This window comes from Nomascus leucogenys, chromosome 3, assembly GCF_006542625.1.
Source record: "Nomascus leucogenys isolate Asia chromosome 3, Asia_NLE_v1, whole genome shotgun sequence".
Lineage (NCBI taxonomy): Eukaryota > Metazoa > Chordata > Mammalia > Primates > Hylobatidae > Nomascus > Nomascus leucogenys.
In genome coordinates this window covers 54,667,554-54,681,344 of record NC_044383.1, presented here as the reverse complement: position 1 = coordinate 54,681,344, position 13,791 = coordinate 54,667,554, and the positions used below count along the sequence as shown (strand labels likewise).

The 13,791-nt window shown below is 40.2% G+C and overlaps 1 protein-coding gene across 3 annotated transcripts in view; it reads right to left on the bottom strand.

Moving 5' to 3' along the window:
• FILIP1 (filamin A interacting protein 1) overlaps positions 1–13,791 on the bottom strand; it is a 200,812-nt gene that overhangs the window by 51,344 nt on the left and 135,677 nt on the right. For all 3 annotated transcript variants that reach the window (XM_012502824.2, XM_003271129.2, XM_003271130.3), the window contains one exon: positions 9,802–9,980. In XM_012502824.2, the coding sequence (XP_012358278.1) occupies positions 9,802–9,980 (179 nt within the window). The remainder of the gene's footprint in view (positions 1–9,801; positions 9,981–13,791) is intronic.

Sequence of the window (13,791 nt, the reverse complement as noted above, 5' to 3'; positions counted from 1 at the left end):
TCGCACTATAATACATTTTTTATAATCGAGCATAAGCAAATGATAATGTGAAAGCTATAACAATTTTATTATTGTAATCCTTGGTCTCTGAGGTTGTAAGAGCAGAGCCAACTAGATTACTTAAGATGATGGGAGTTCTTAGAAAGAATATGCCAAAAAGTGAATAAATACAGAAAACTGTCTCCACAGCCAGATAGGCCCAAAGAGAACTGGAATATTGTTCATCATTGTTTAACATACACCTGCAGTTCCAGTAACCCAACAGCAATGCTTATGGCCCAATGCTTGTCATCCCTTCAGAAGTAGGCATCCATTGTAACCCCAGCTACGATGTGGCTTTCTTTACTCTGAGAATTTCTATGTTCTGATGTGGTTTTTTGTTTGTTTGTTGTTTGGTTTTTGGTGGTTTTCTAGGCTACTATTGTCCTTTCTTCTTTCTGTTTTGATGTCTCATGAGGGTCTCAATGGATTAGCTGACCACCATCAAACAGCACATGCCAGGCCACCTCATCCACCTCAGTCTCTCTAATGTCTAGGCCATCAAAGGTTGCAAATTAACCACTTTAAAGACAAAGTGGCCAGGAGATGGCTTTGTTCACCACACATTATTTTATCAATTTGAGTCAACATTGAAAAACTGGAATATCTTACTAAAATCAGAGTTCTATCATTTTCTGAAACATAAGAATTGACAACAGTGGGCCTACAAACTAAAATGGGGTCAATTAGCCTGAGCTAAACTTTACCTTTCCCTGGTGGTCAGAGAATGGCCTCTTCAGTCTAGCAGTTTCAACCACTCATGCCATGTATGCTGAAGAGCTGGGTCAGCTGGCTCTGGAGGCACTTGCATTGGAGACCTCTGTAACCTTTGCCCAGGACAGTTGTCAACTTCTCTAACTGGTTGTGACCAGCATTTACAGGGCCACATGACAAAAAGAATGACAGCAATGTGAAAGGAGCTGCCTCCATTTCTCTCAGTATGAGGCCTTTTCAGCAAATCAGGAACTTAAGAGTTTCAGGGACTATCTGGTAATATCCTGAAATAGATCAACTCTCTGGAGGTTGCAGTGAGCTTTGATCACACCACTGCACTGCAGCCTGAGCAACAGAGCAAGACACCAACTCTAAAACATAAAGAATTTTAAAAATGTTTTTAAAAAGATAAACTCTCTCAATGACTGGTTCAGATCTAAAGAAACTCTGCCAACATGAACATCTACCCTTACTGGGTTCTCACTATTTCTCATATTTAAATGTCAAATACTGTCCTCCACTGTTGCTTTTCTTAGGACTTTTCTGAAATAAGGGATATCAAACACCAGGACTAAGGCATCCTTACATAGCTTGTTGAAATCATTTACAGTAAAGTGTATTTATTGCCCATTTTCACTCAAGCCCTCCCTTTCAACATTTTTTTCTTAGAATCAGTTTTCTTTTATTATTATCTCATCCTTTTGTACAACTGATATAGGAGTTAAAAAGAAATTACTTAGGCAGTTAATGAGATTACGGAAGTCCTTGGTAAGGTTTTCCTTTTAATGAAAAACAGCCCCCAAATCTTTTTTTTTCTAACAAAGAGCAGCCCGTAAAATCGAGCTGCAGACATAAACAAGCAAGCTGGAAGCTTGCACAGGTGAATGCCAGCAGATGTGCCCATAGGAATATACTACCTGGGACTAGGCCTGTTCAAAATGGCAGGGCCATCTTCTTTTTACCAGCCTCACGTACAGTAAGGATCAGACAAGCTGGTGCCGGCCAAGTGGAAAACCATTTGCATAATAAGATTAAGTGGGGCGACCAGCCTTTTCCATGTGCTATGTAAATGTCATACCTGGTCAAACCAATCTGTGAGCCCTATGTAAATCAGACACTGCCTCCTCAAGCCTGCCTATAAAATCTGCTGCAGTCAGCTGTCTTTTCCTTTTTGGACACCTCTCTCCCACAAAGAGAGAGACAGCTGCTCTCCTCTCTCCTTTCTTCTGCCTATTAAACTTTCCACTCCTTAACCCACCCACATGTGTCCGTGTCCTTAATCCTCTTGGCGCAAGATGAGGAACCCCGGGTATTTACCCCAGACAGCAATGCCACTTCACAATGTCATTAGGGTTCTTTCTGTTCCAAGTTCTATTGCTGTGGTGGTGGTGGTGGTTATAAAAGCCTAAATATATTGAATCTAATTAACTAAAATTCTCAGTTAAGCCAAGTTAAGCCTTAAAATCTAGAAAACATCCTTACCATTTTTATCTGTAGTAAAACGTGATCATAACTGACATTTAGATTTAAATATAATCTAATAGGCTCTGAGTTTATAAGGTACAGAGTCATCCAGGTAGTAGCACTACAAGATCCTGAATCATCAAATATGACTTAACTGGATTTTGTGGTATATTTTAAATTTTTTAAAAGAAAGGCAAATGTGTTTGAGAAATATCTTCTATAGCAGTAAAAGTAAATTAATTCATGGCATAACTCTTGATTAATTAGAAATTTCTGTGAGTCAGATAACCCATTTTCCTAGGCATCCTTGTTAACATTATAATACTAAGACTTTAAAGAGTCTTTAATCAGAGGCTGTTAGCTCATTAACTTTGAGAATGAGAGTGCTATGAAGCTTGGGAAAAAGCTCACATCCATCCAAGACCCAGCATTTTTGTGTAGGTGGAATCTGGTGAAATGAACCTCAAGGGCATTTTTAATGGGCTCCTTCATATTTAATCCAGGGGGGTGCCTGATAGATAAGCAACATGCTCCTAGTTCCACAGCACTGATAGTAGGTATGTTACTATCCTATGTCTTTTAAAAGAAGTGACTCTTCTAACCCCAAACTTTCCAACCCTGGGAAGCTACCTTTTTAAGTTACTTTGCCTGGTCCCTTCAAGTAAGATGTATCCTCACTTTCTTTATACAATCTCCCACCCACCTTATCACCCAAAACAGACACCCCAGCTAGGGGTAACACCTCATCACCTCAGCCTCCTTTACTTTAATTACATTTTTCCAGTGGAAAGTGGGATTTGCATATTTTAAGGGTAAGAGGAAATGGAAGGTGGAGTTTGATTCTGCATTATCTCAGAAACTATAGAACATACTCCAGCTGGGTCATTGGGCCTCTGAATTCTAATTTCTCTTCTTTCTTGACAACTGTCTATTCCCAGCAATTTCCTTCATCAGTGGGATACTGATATTAGGCGTTATGTCTTATGACCAAGTGAAGGTCTGTGAATTTGAATCCTAAACAGGCAACATGCAGTTCAAGCCACTGGTCAACTTTCCAAGTCACTTTTCTCCCTCTGTGCATTGAAGAAATAAGGTGTTCACTTTTATCAGAAGGTAAGAAGTTAGGAGTGGGAAAAGTTATTTTTTTCTTACTGAAAAAAACTCAGTTCAAACCCTGATTCTGCCAATTAATTATTGGCAAGTGTCCTTGGGGGAAGGAATTTAACTTCTGTGCTTCCTCATCTGCTAAAAGGGCTAATAATTACATATCTTATAGTTTTGTAAGGATTAAACAAGATGGTACATGTGTCTAGCTTATCAGGGGTCAATAAAAGTTAACTTTGCTTTTGAACAGCTTCTAGCAGAGTGCTAGTCACAAAGAAGAAGACTCAGTTGTTTTCTGCTGTTATGTTCCACATATGGATTACTTTCTGCTTGTTAAGACTTGAGCATTTACAAAGCATCAGCAACCTTTTTCTACAGAGTGCTTTATTTAGATTCTCTGAGCTACCAGTGAGAAAAGTCCATTTTGTTAACATGCTTTTGAGATATTGCCACTAAACCTAAAAAACTTAAGAATAATGTTCCAGGGAACCAGATATGAATCTTTATCTATAAAGTGGATCAAGAATATTTCCAAAGATCCCAGTCCACTAGAGCCAGTTTTCAAAAACAGTTGATTCTGACTCGTCATTCCCCCACGTAGGAAAGTATAATAGCGCAGACTGTCCCATTATCCACCAGATATATGACCAACCTCCTGTTCACATTGACTTAAAGGAAGAATACCAAAATGGGGCTTGAAAGCTTCCCTTCCATTCAAACCCCTGCTCTTACAGTCTCTGCTTCACAGGTTAAGGGATTTCTCTTGAGATGCTGATTTGTACTTTAAAAAACTTAACTTACACTTGGAAGTCTTGCTGCAATATTATATGATGATGTAATTATTTATGTAGTCCCAGCTGAGCCTATAAAATCCAAAAGTTTTAAAATCTCTATCTACAGTGATAGATCTAGACAGCACTCCTCCCCATCAGTTATACACACACACACACACACACACACATTTCCCTCAAATATTTCTTTAAGTCCCAGACCACTTTTTGATGTAACTGTGTTCTCTCTATTTTGACATTCTTGGAGCAGCCCTAGTGAAGCTTAAGATTAAAATCACAAGTCTTGCAGTTCAGGCAGAGAATAAAGTACAGACTCTGAAGGTGATCTCATGTGCTCAGAATTATGCCTTTAAAAGTCAAGTTGACTTGAAATATGGACCAAACCAAATATAGCATTTAGACAAGGGGGATTTCTTTACCCAGCTGGAATTAATACAATAAAAAATATTTTTGTCTTTATTGTTAACAGTGCTAATTAAGCCAAAACATTTTAAAATGGTGTTTTCTCTTTTTAATTTAGGACTATAACTATTTGTAAAACAAATATGCAGTAAATGATGGTAACAAATTATGATCACAGTTTGTTGACTTAGAATAAAGGAAGCCCAGAACAATATATTGCCCACTTTAGGTACTTAATTTGTGGAATTTTTATACAAGATGAATTAAGCAATTCCTGAAAAGCGAAAAATAATTTATATAGTTTTTACACTTATAGGGTCTAGGTCAGTGGCAAAACAAGGGAGTTAATTTGGAGAAGGGCTTTATTAAGTGCCCCCATAAACCTCATTAACCTTCCATGATAACTACCCCAAATAGAATGCAAGCTAAGTAAAACACGGTGTATGCTATTCAGATTAAACTTCAAAACAAGTCCCAGGCAGCTCCTTCCGAGAGACCACTGTGCCAAAGCTTCTACCTTGACATTCTAGAGACACCGCTGGTCCTAATATCTCTGTGCTTATATCTTCACGATAACAGTCATTCTGCCTTTCAAAATTTTGTGTCATAGTTTGGATATAAGAGGGTAGGGATGGGGAACCTACACACAAAAATGAAACATATACTATTTGCACAAAGTATTCACTTGCCCAAAAGTGCTAGAGTAGTGGCCTGCACTGTGTGATCTTGGTTGAGTTACATAATTGTTCTAGGCCTCAATGTCTCCACCTATAGAATGAGGGATTTGAAAGGGCTGATCTCAAAATCTTTTGCAATACTCAGAGCCTCAGATTCAAACAACATCAAACATCTGAATCTGGATGGCTTATCAACAGCTACTACTGATCCTGTGAACCTGGGTTCCTTTTTGTTATCTTTAACCATTTTTCTGGAAGAGGTGAGAAAGCCTTACAGAGCAGGACAAATATGGAGAATGGAGCTGAAATGCTTCTGGTGCCCGGAGAGTCCCTGCTCTGCCCCGCCCCCAACCTCACCCCTCCACCACCAAATCAATAAGCCTCCTGGAATGGAGACAGCCTGCAGAGTCTCACCACCGGCGAGAGAAGCTGAGTGGGTGATTATAAGGAGAAAACCACTCAGGCTTATCTCAAACTTCACTTTCTTCCCTTAACTCATGTTCACAGTAGAAACAAAGGGAAGTGTTTCCGAAGCAAAGTTCTTGGCTGTGCTTTTTGCTCACAGGGACTTTTCGAGAAAAGGGGAAGGCAGTGCAAAACAAAAAGCAAATAAAGGACTTGGAACAGTCTATAGGACACGAAGACTCCCACTTGTTCTCAAAAATGTCGTTTCCTTATTAGCTGCAGTCCAGCTTCCCCTGCAGGTGCTGTGGCCGCGTTGCGCCTCGGCGGGAACCTCCTGGAGAGGCTCTCTGGCAGAGCCCCAGGGATGCAGCGACCCGGCCAAGGTCCAAGGTCCGCGGTCCGTGGTCCCCGCTGGGGAGGGGCTCCCCGGCAACTTGGCCCGCGGGAAAGAAAGCCTCGGGGTCAGCCTCCTGCCAGCTCTCATAAGTAGATCTAATTATGACCGCTTACTTCAAAAAGAGGATTTAACCCAAAGCAGATTTAGCAGGGCAGTTTCCAAGGGATAGCAGGATCCCAGGCTTGACCTTTGAAAAATCCCAAAAAACTTCGCTGCCCCGGTAACTTGGCAAGCAAATCACGGTGGATGCCTCAGATCGCAGAGAAATTCAGAGACGCCAACTTAAGTTATCAATCAGGTCCTACTAGGGATGTTTAATTTGGAATAAAGTGTCTGTCAGAGAGTGCCCACAGCGTGTGCACTGGTGGTCAGTCAGAGTGTTGAGCTGAGATAAAACGTTGACAGGAAAAAAAAAAAGATTTAAGCACTAAAGTATAACTGATTCCATAAAAAATTATTTTAAAATATAAAGTGGTGTGAAAATTAAGTGAGAGTCAAAGGTCTCTTAGTGAATTCTTATCTAAAACGTGAAAGTTTGGTGACATATCCCAGTGGTGCTGATGAAAGTATCAAAAGCATGTTAGGGTAATTTTTTTTAAGTTTTTTTTTTTTAATTTTAAAACTTTCTACTCTATGTAGCACTTTGCTCAGGTGAGGCTGTTGTAATTGTTTTAATAAAATTAAACAACTTCTATGAGAGAGGGGATTAAAATTGTTAGTCTAGAGTTGACCAACATGAAGGTAGTAAATAAACACATCCTGCATAGGCTTAGTGGATCCTGAATATAAAAGTACTCTGTGAACTATCATGCTCTCTATCTGATTATTTCAATTACTCTCACAGAACACAAAAATTAGGAAAACAAAAAACAAAGAAAAATAAACAGCCTGCATAAGTATGGTCACTCCGTCTACATACTTTTATTAAACCAATGACTCTGTAAGTGCACTTATACTACCTCAGGCATTTAGCTTAGGTGGGAAGCTAAAGAAAAGACAGATATCTGGTTCTAAATCAAATAATTTACAAGGTAATGAAAAATAATTCACACAGGTGCTCTTAGAATTATTTGATTTTCGATATTCTAAAAAGTCAATATCAAGTTGCAACTTTTTTACCTGACCACATTCCAACACAGGACACCTAACCAGATGATTGTTGTAGATAGTCTTGCGCCACATAACGACACTTCTGTCAACAAGGGACTGCATATATGATGGTGGTGTGCCTGAGGCAGCACAAGACAGCATGATAGTTCAGAGAGTACTTTTTTTTTTTTTTGAGACAGAGTTTCGCTCTTGTTGCCCAGGCTGGAGTGCAATGACGCGATTTCGGCTCACTGCAACCTCTGCCTCCCAGGTTCAAGCAATTCTCCTGCGTCAGGCTGAGTAGCTGGGATTACAGGTGCACACCACCACGCCTGGCTAATTTTTGTGTTTTTAGTAGAGACAGGTTTCACCACGTTGGCCAGGCTGCTCTTGAACTCCCGACCCCAGGTGATCTGCCTGCCTCGGCCTCCCAAAGTGCTGGGATTACAGGTGTGAGCCACACGCGGCCACCACAGAGTACTTTCATATTCATTACCATTAATATTCATTATACACTTAATATTTTGTTTCATTTGCATAGGACTCTAAATAATTTGTTGACATAGGTCTAGTGACTTACTACCTTAAAGGGAGAACAGTGAGTCTGGTATTCACAGCCATTTCCCCCATTGTATCCCATAAGATTATAATACCATATTTTTACTTTAGCTTTGATATGTTTAGATACACAAATACTTACAATTGTGTTATAGTTGCCTGCAGAATTCAGTAGAGTAACATGCTGTACAGGTTTGTAGCCTAAGAGTAACAGGCTGTGCCATATAGCCTAGGTGTGCAGTTGGCTATCCATCTAAGTTTGTGTAAGCGTACTCTATGATGTTCACACAGTGATGAAATCACCTAATGATGGATTTCTCAGAATGCATCCCCTTCATTAAGTGACACATGACTGTATATGTAATTTATACTCTCCTTAGAACCTTGTCTGCAGTATCTGTAGCTTGAGGTTGGAAAGTTCTCAGAGATTGAGGAGGTGGGATTTATTTTCACTGGTTACTCCAGGATGTCGAATCAGTTAGTCTATGTGTCCAAACATGAAGCTAGTTAACCTTAGCTTAACAGGAACTTAAGACAAACATAAGAAACCATAAGTCTGGGATATAGTACACAACAATTTAGCCATTGTTCACTTTTCCATTTCTCCTTTCACAAGGGATGTACCAAATCCAATAATAAATAAACATTACCAATAATTTTTTTAAAAAATGTTTAAGCCAAGCCTGTTCTATTTTATGCTTTTATTTACTGTCTAATTGTGATAGCTTCTTCTCGTATATACACTAATCTGGGAAAACTAGATCTCTTTTTTGTAACTAAATAGATAATAAAGCCGGGCTAGGTAAAGCTGTTCCCTGGTGGTTCTCAATTTGCAAGCTCTAAACACAAAAGCAGACATGCTTGGTAACTCAAAGCATGGGGATTCAATATCACTGGTTTCAAAGTCTGTGGAATTCACAGACATAGGCATTCAGCCTAGGGAAGAGAAGGGAGATAATAATTTAAAAGATACTGGGAAAAAAAAAACAGATGGTAAAGAAGAAAGTATTATAAAATTTTTTAATTTGGGGTCCCTGCTTCAATTGTGGCAATCCCTGGTCTTAGAAGACTAAATAAATACCTACAGGAATAAACATCAAGGCTCAATGTGTCAGTCTTCAGTTGGTTTGGTTTGTTTTCTTACCCCAAGTTTTAAAAGTTATGCAGCCCTTAGAAAGTTCAGCAGGTAGTTCTAGTCATTAAGTGATTTATACACAGCCAAATACTAATATTTTCTACACTGGTATTAAAAATTAATAGGATTCATTTATAATTGTTAAGTTTAATAATTTGCCTTCCTGAAAAGCAGATTTCTACCCCAAAGAGAAAAACTAGATTGCTTCAAATAGAAAGCAATTTGTAGAAAGACTTTTCAAATGTAGGTGCTTCATTGATCGAGTTTATATTTAAATGTAGTTTACATTTAAATGTAGGTGCTTCGTTGATCAAGTTTAAATATAAAGTTTATATTTAAATGTAGTTTACATTTAAATGTAAATGCTTCATTGATCATAAACTTATCAATGAAGCACCTACATTTGAAAAGTCTTTCTACAAATTGCTTTCTATTTGAAGCAATCTAGTTTTTCTCTTTGGAGTGGAAATCTGCTTTTCAGGAAGGCAAATCATTAAACTTACACAGGGTGGGGAATATCACACACCGGGGCCTGTCGTGGGGTCGGGGGAGGGGGAAGGGATAGTATTAGGAGATATACCTAATGTAAATGACGAGTTAACAGGTGCAGCACACGAACATGGCACAGGTATGCATATGTAACAAACCCGCACGTTGTGCACATGTACCCTAGAACTTAAAGTATAATAAAAAATAAATAAAAAATAAAAAGAAATAAATGATAAAAAAATAAAATAAAAAAATGAAGTTCTTGAGTTTCTTTCCAGCTTTACAGTTTCATGGCTTTTAACATCCTTGTTGGGAATGTGACGCCCTACCTATATGCAACCCCCAAAACATTCATATAATAATCTCAGGTAAAATTCAGTATCATTCTCTATGGTTACCACCCATTCAAAAATTGGCATTAGACCCTGGGCACCTGTCCATGGTGCCCCTGGCTGAAAGACTGATCCCTGAAGGGAGGGGCAGACATGAAAGGGCTATGGGCATCCAGATGTGACTGGTGGTGTGTGTGCACATTACCTCTCCCGCTCCTGCTCCAGCAGGTTGGTGAAGTCGTCACTCTTGTTCATGTAGTCAGTGTGTTTATGCTTCTCGTTCTCTAACTCGTACACGGTGCGCCTGTGACACTTCTCGGCCAGCAACAGCTGCTCTAGCATGCGCCGGTAGGTTTCTTTCTGTTTTTCCTCAAGTCTGTCCAGCTGAATAAGCAAACATGGGAAAGAGCTTAATATTTTATTGCATTTGCATGGGACTGTAAACAATTTGTTGACATGGGTCTAGTGACTTATTACCTGAAAGCGAGAACAGTGAGTCTGGTATTCACCACCATTTCCCCCATTGTATCAGTTTCTTTATGCCGATTGGCTGTATAAACCAACCATACTAATGCTGCAGTAACTTCTGGCTTTCTGGCTTTTTTGTAAACATATACATGGTTCCTAAACTTTTTTCCTTTTTTTGGGGGGTGGGATAAACCACAATTTTATCCATTCTACTGTTGATGATCATTTGGGTAGTTTCCAGCTTGGGTCTATTACAAATAATGCTGTTCTGAATACTCTAATACATGTCCTTTAGTGAACATATAGCATATGTGTCAGGTGTATACCTATGAGTGAAATATGGGTCATAGGATATGTGTATATGTAGCTTATTAGATATGCTAAGCAATTTTCCAAAGAAGCTGTACCCATTTACGCTCCTACAACCAGTGTTTAGGAGTTTTGATTGTTCTACATCCTTGTCAACATTTAGTATTTTTAAAACTTCTAGCTGGGTGTGGTGGCTCACGTCTGTAATCCCAGCACGTGGGGAGGCTGAGGCAGGCAGATCACGAGGTCAGGAGTTCGAGACCAGCCTGACTAACATGGTGAAACCCTGTCTCTACTAAAAACACAAAAATTAGCCGGGTGTGGTGGCACATGCCTGTAATCCCAGCTACTCGGGAGGCTGAGGCAGGAGAGTCGCTTGATCCCTAGAGGCAGAAGTTGCAGTGAGCCAAGATCTCACCACTGTACTCCAGCCTGGGCAACAGAGGGAGACTCCATCTCAAAAAAAAAAAAAAAAAAAATCTTTTAACCATTTTGGTGGGTGTGTAGTGTTCGCTCAATGTGATTTTAATGCTCACTTACTTGATAAAGTTCAAACACTTTTTCATTTGTTTATTGGTCATTTGGGTTCCTAAACTTGCAGGAAAACAACTCTTTCACGGTTTTAATGAGATAGCACAAAGCTCTATATTCAGAAAGAGGATAACACCCTTCCTAATAGAAAAATTAAGATCTCAGCATGTACATGCACCAGACTTCTCCCCTGGAAAGTAATTTTCATCACAATCTGTTTTTAAAGCTTGCAGCTATATGCATTTCTAGGAAAAGTATATGTAGGATCCAAAGTCCTCTTTTTTTCAAGAGATGCTAAATATAGGGAGGATTTCAGAACTTGTAGACAGTACATATCTCTAAAAGAGTTCTTACCAAATGTTATTACAGAGGCCAGGCACAAAGGCTCATGCCCATAATCTCAGCACTTTGGGAGGCAGAGGCAGGTGGATTGCTTGAGGTTAGGAGTTCGATACCAGCCTGACCAACATGGTGAAACCCTGTCTCTACTAAAAATACAAAAATTAGTCAGGCGTGTTGGCAGACGCCTGTAATCCCAGCTACTTGGGAGGCCGAGGTAGAAAAATCACTTGATCCCAGGAGGCAGAGGCTGCAGTAAGCTGAGATTACACCACTGCACTCCAGCCCGGGCAACAAAACAAGACCCCATCTCAAAAACCAAAAACAAAACAAAAGAATAAAAAACCCGTAAATATTACCAGGTCTTTGTGCCTCTTTCTCTGGTCAGGTTATAAGATTTTTCTTTCTTTCTTTCTTTTTTTTTTTTTTTTGAGACATAGTCTCACTCTGTTGCCCAGGCTGGAGTGCAGTGGCACGACCACGACCTTAGCTCACTGCAACCTCCACCTCCTGGGTTCAAGCGATTCTCCCGCATCAGCCTCCAAAGTAGCTGGAATTACAGGGCACAAGTCACCACGTCCAGCTAATTTTTGTATTTTTAGTAGAGAAGAGTTTTCACCATTTTGGCCAGGCTGGTCTCAAACTCCTGACCTCAGGTGATCCGCCTGCCTTGGCCTCCCAAAGTGCTGGGATTACAGGCATGAGCCACCGCACCTGGCCTGGCCAGGTTATATGATTTTAAAGAGATCATGCCTTGATCACCTTTTTAGTCCCTGGTGCTGAGCACAGGCCCTGGTACAAAGTTGATGTTCAGTAAGTGTTTGTTAAATTGGACCAAATCTTACAATCTTGATATTTCCCTATCCTACTCACGATCCTATTTTCCCCTTTGAATTCTAATTCAGTGTTTCGCAACTTTGGCACTGCTGAGGCCAGATACATCTTTATTTCGGGGTGCTGTGAGCTGGAGGATGTTTAGCAGCATCCCTGGCCTCTGTCCACTAGATGCCAGTAAGCACCACCTCCTGTGTGACAATCAAACCAATCTGACATTGCCAGATGTTCCCTGGAGGGAAAAATCCACCACCACCCCAATTGAGAACCACTGTTCTAGTTGAAACAGACATATTTAAAATCAGTTCTCAATCTCACAACCAACTTTCTGAAACCCCACGGGGTAACTCCACAGGGTCTCAGCATCAGAGCTATTCCCCTTTAGTTTCTGTTTGCCCTTCAGTTATAAGGAGGATTTGAAGTTCTCTCTATAATTGCATGATATGTTCATTGTGAGTGAATCATTCCTGGGGCCCAAAATAAAAGAGAGCTGCTCACGTTACCTTCTTCCCAGATCTCCACTTCCCTTGTTTAGGAGTAGGTGACCAGATAGAGGCTGGTGGAGAAGCCCATGTTAATGGGTGGCTGATAATATCTGAGATCATCAGGAATTGCTAATTGTATTTTTACATCTTCTAATAATTTTTTGTAGTCTTTTTTTTTTTTTTTGAGATGAAGTTTTGCTCTTGTTGCACAGGCTGGAGTACAATGGCACGATCTCGGCTCACTGCAACCTCCACCTCCTGGGTTCAAGCAATTCTCCTGCCTCAGCCTCCTGAGTAGCTGGGATTACAGGCTCCCGCCACCACACCCAGCTAGTTTTTGTATTTTTAGTAAAGACGGGGTTTCACCATGTTGGCCAGGCTGGTCTTGAACTCTTGACCTCAGGTGATCCACCCACCTCTGCCTCCCAAAGTGCTGGGATTACAGGCATGAGCCACAGCGCCCGGTCAATTTTTGTAGTCTTAAAGGGACAGTCTATACATGAGGTTTTCTTATTATAATAGCTCCATTCCCTATTACAAAATATTCTCCCCAAGAACTTTCCAAATTTCTACAGGTGTGATTTTCAACATATTTTAGAGAACGTGTCAAGCATTGCTGAAACATCATCATCATCAAAAATGTAGAGAAAGCAACTTTCCCCCGTTTTTCAGTCTTCCTGCTTTATCATAAAATAGGACTCTCCATCTTTTGGAAACTATTTGAAGGTCAGTATTTTCCCTGTTTCTTTAGGCCCTACCCAACTCCTCCCAAAGGAAGGAGAGGTGACTTATTTGAAAGTTGTGTTTGGAATAGGGAACTGGATGTGTGCAGCCCAGCCCTTTCATTTCTTCTTTTTTACTCTGCCTGTCACACAATGATACATTGTGATCTCAAGGCTCAAACTCTTCTGCAGTATCTCTCAATCCATGTAAGGAATTCTGGAGAGGAAGGTGGCAGCATTACTAATCAGATGTTTGACTGGAAAATGTAAAGAGATAGTCATTACATGGACATCTGGAGAAAAAAAAACAGCACATGGAAATATCAAGTGTTCTGGGGCCGCCTAGGCAGAGGGTAGGCCTTAGCCTTTTTACATCTATCATTGCAGGCTTTTGAGACTTGCAATAGCTACAGTTCTGGACTAAGCCACTGGAGTAGGTGGCTGAAGTCTTTGTGGGTAATATTCACCTCACCAACACTAGCACAGCTTGACCACAACAGTAATTAC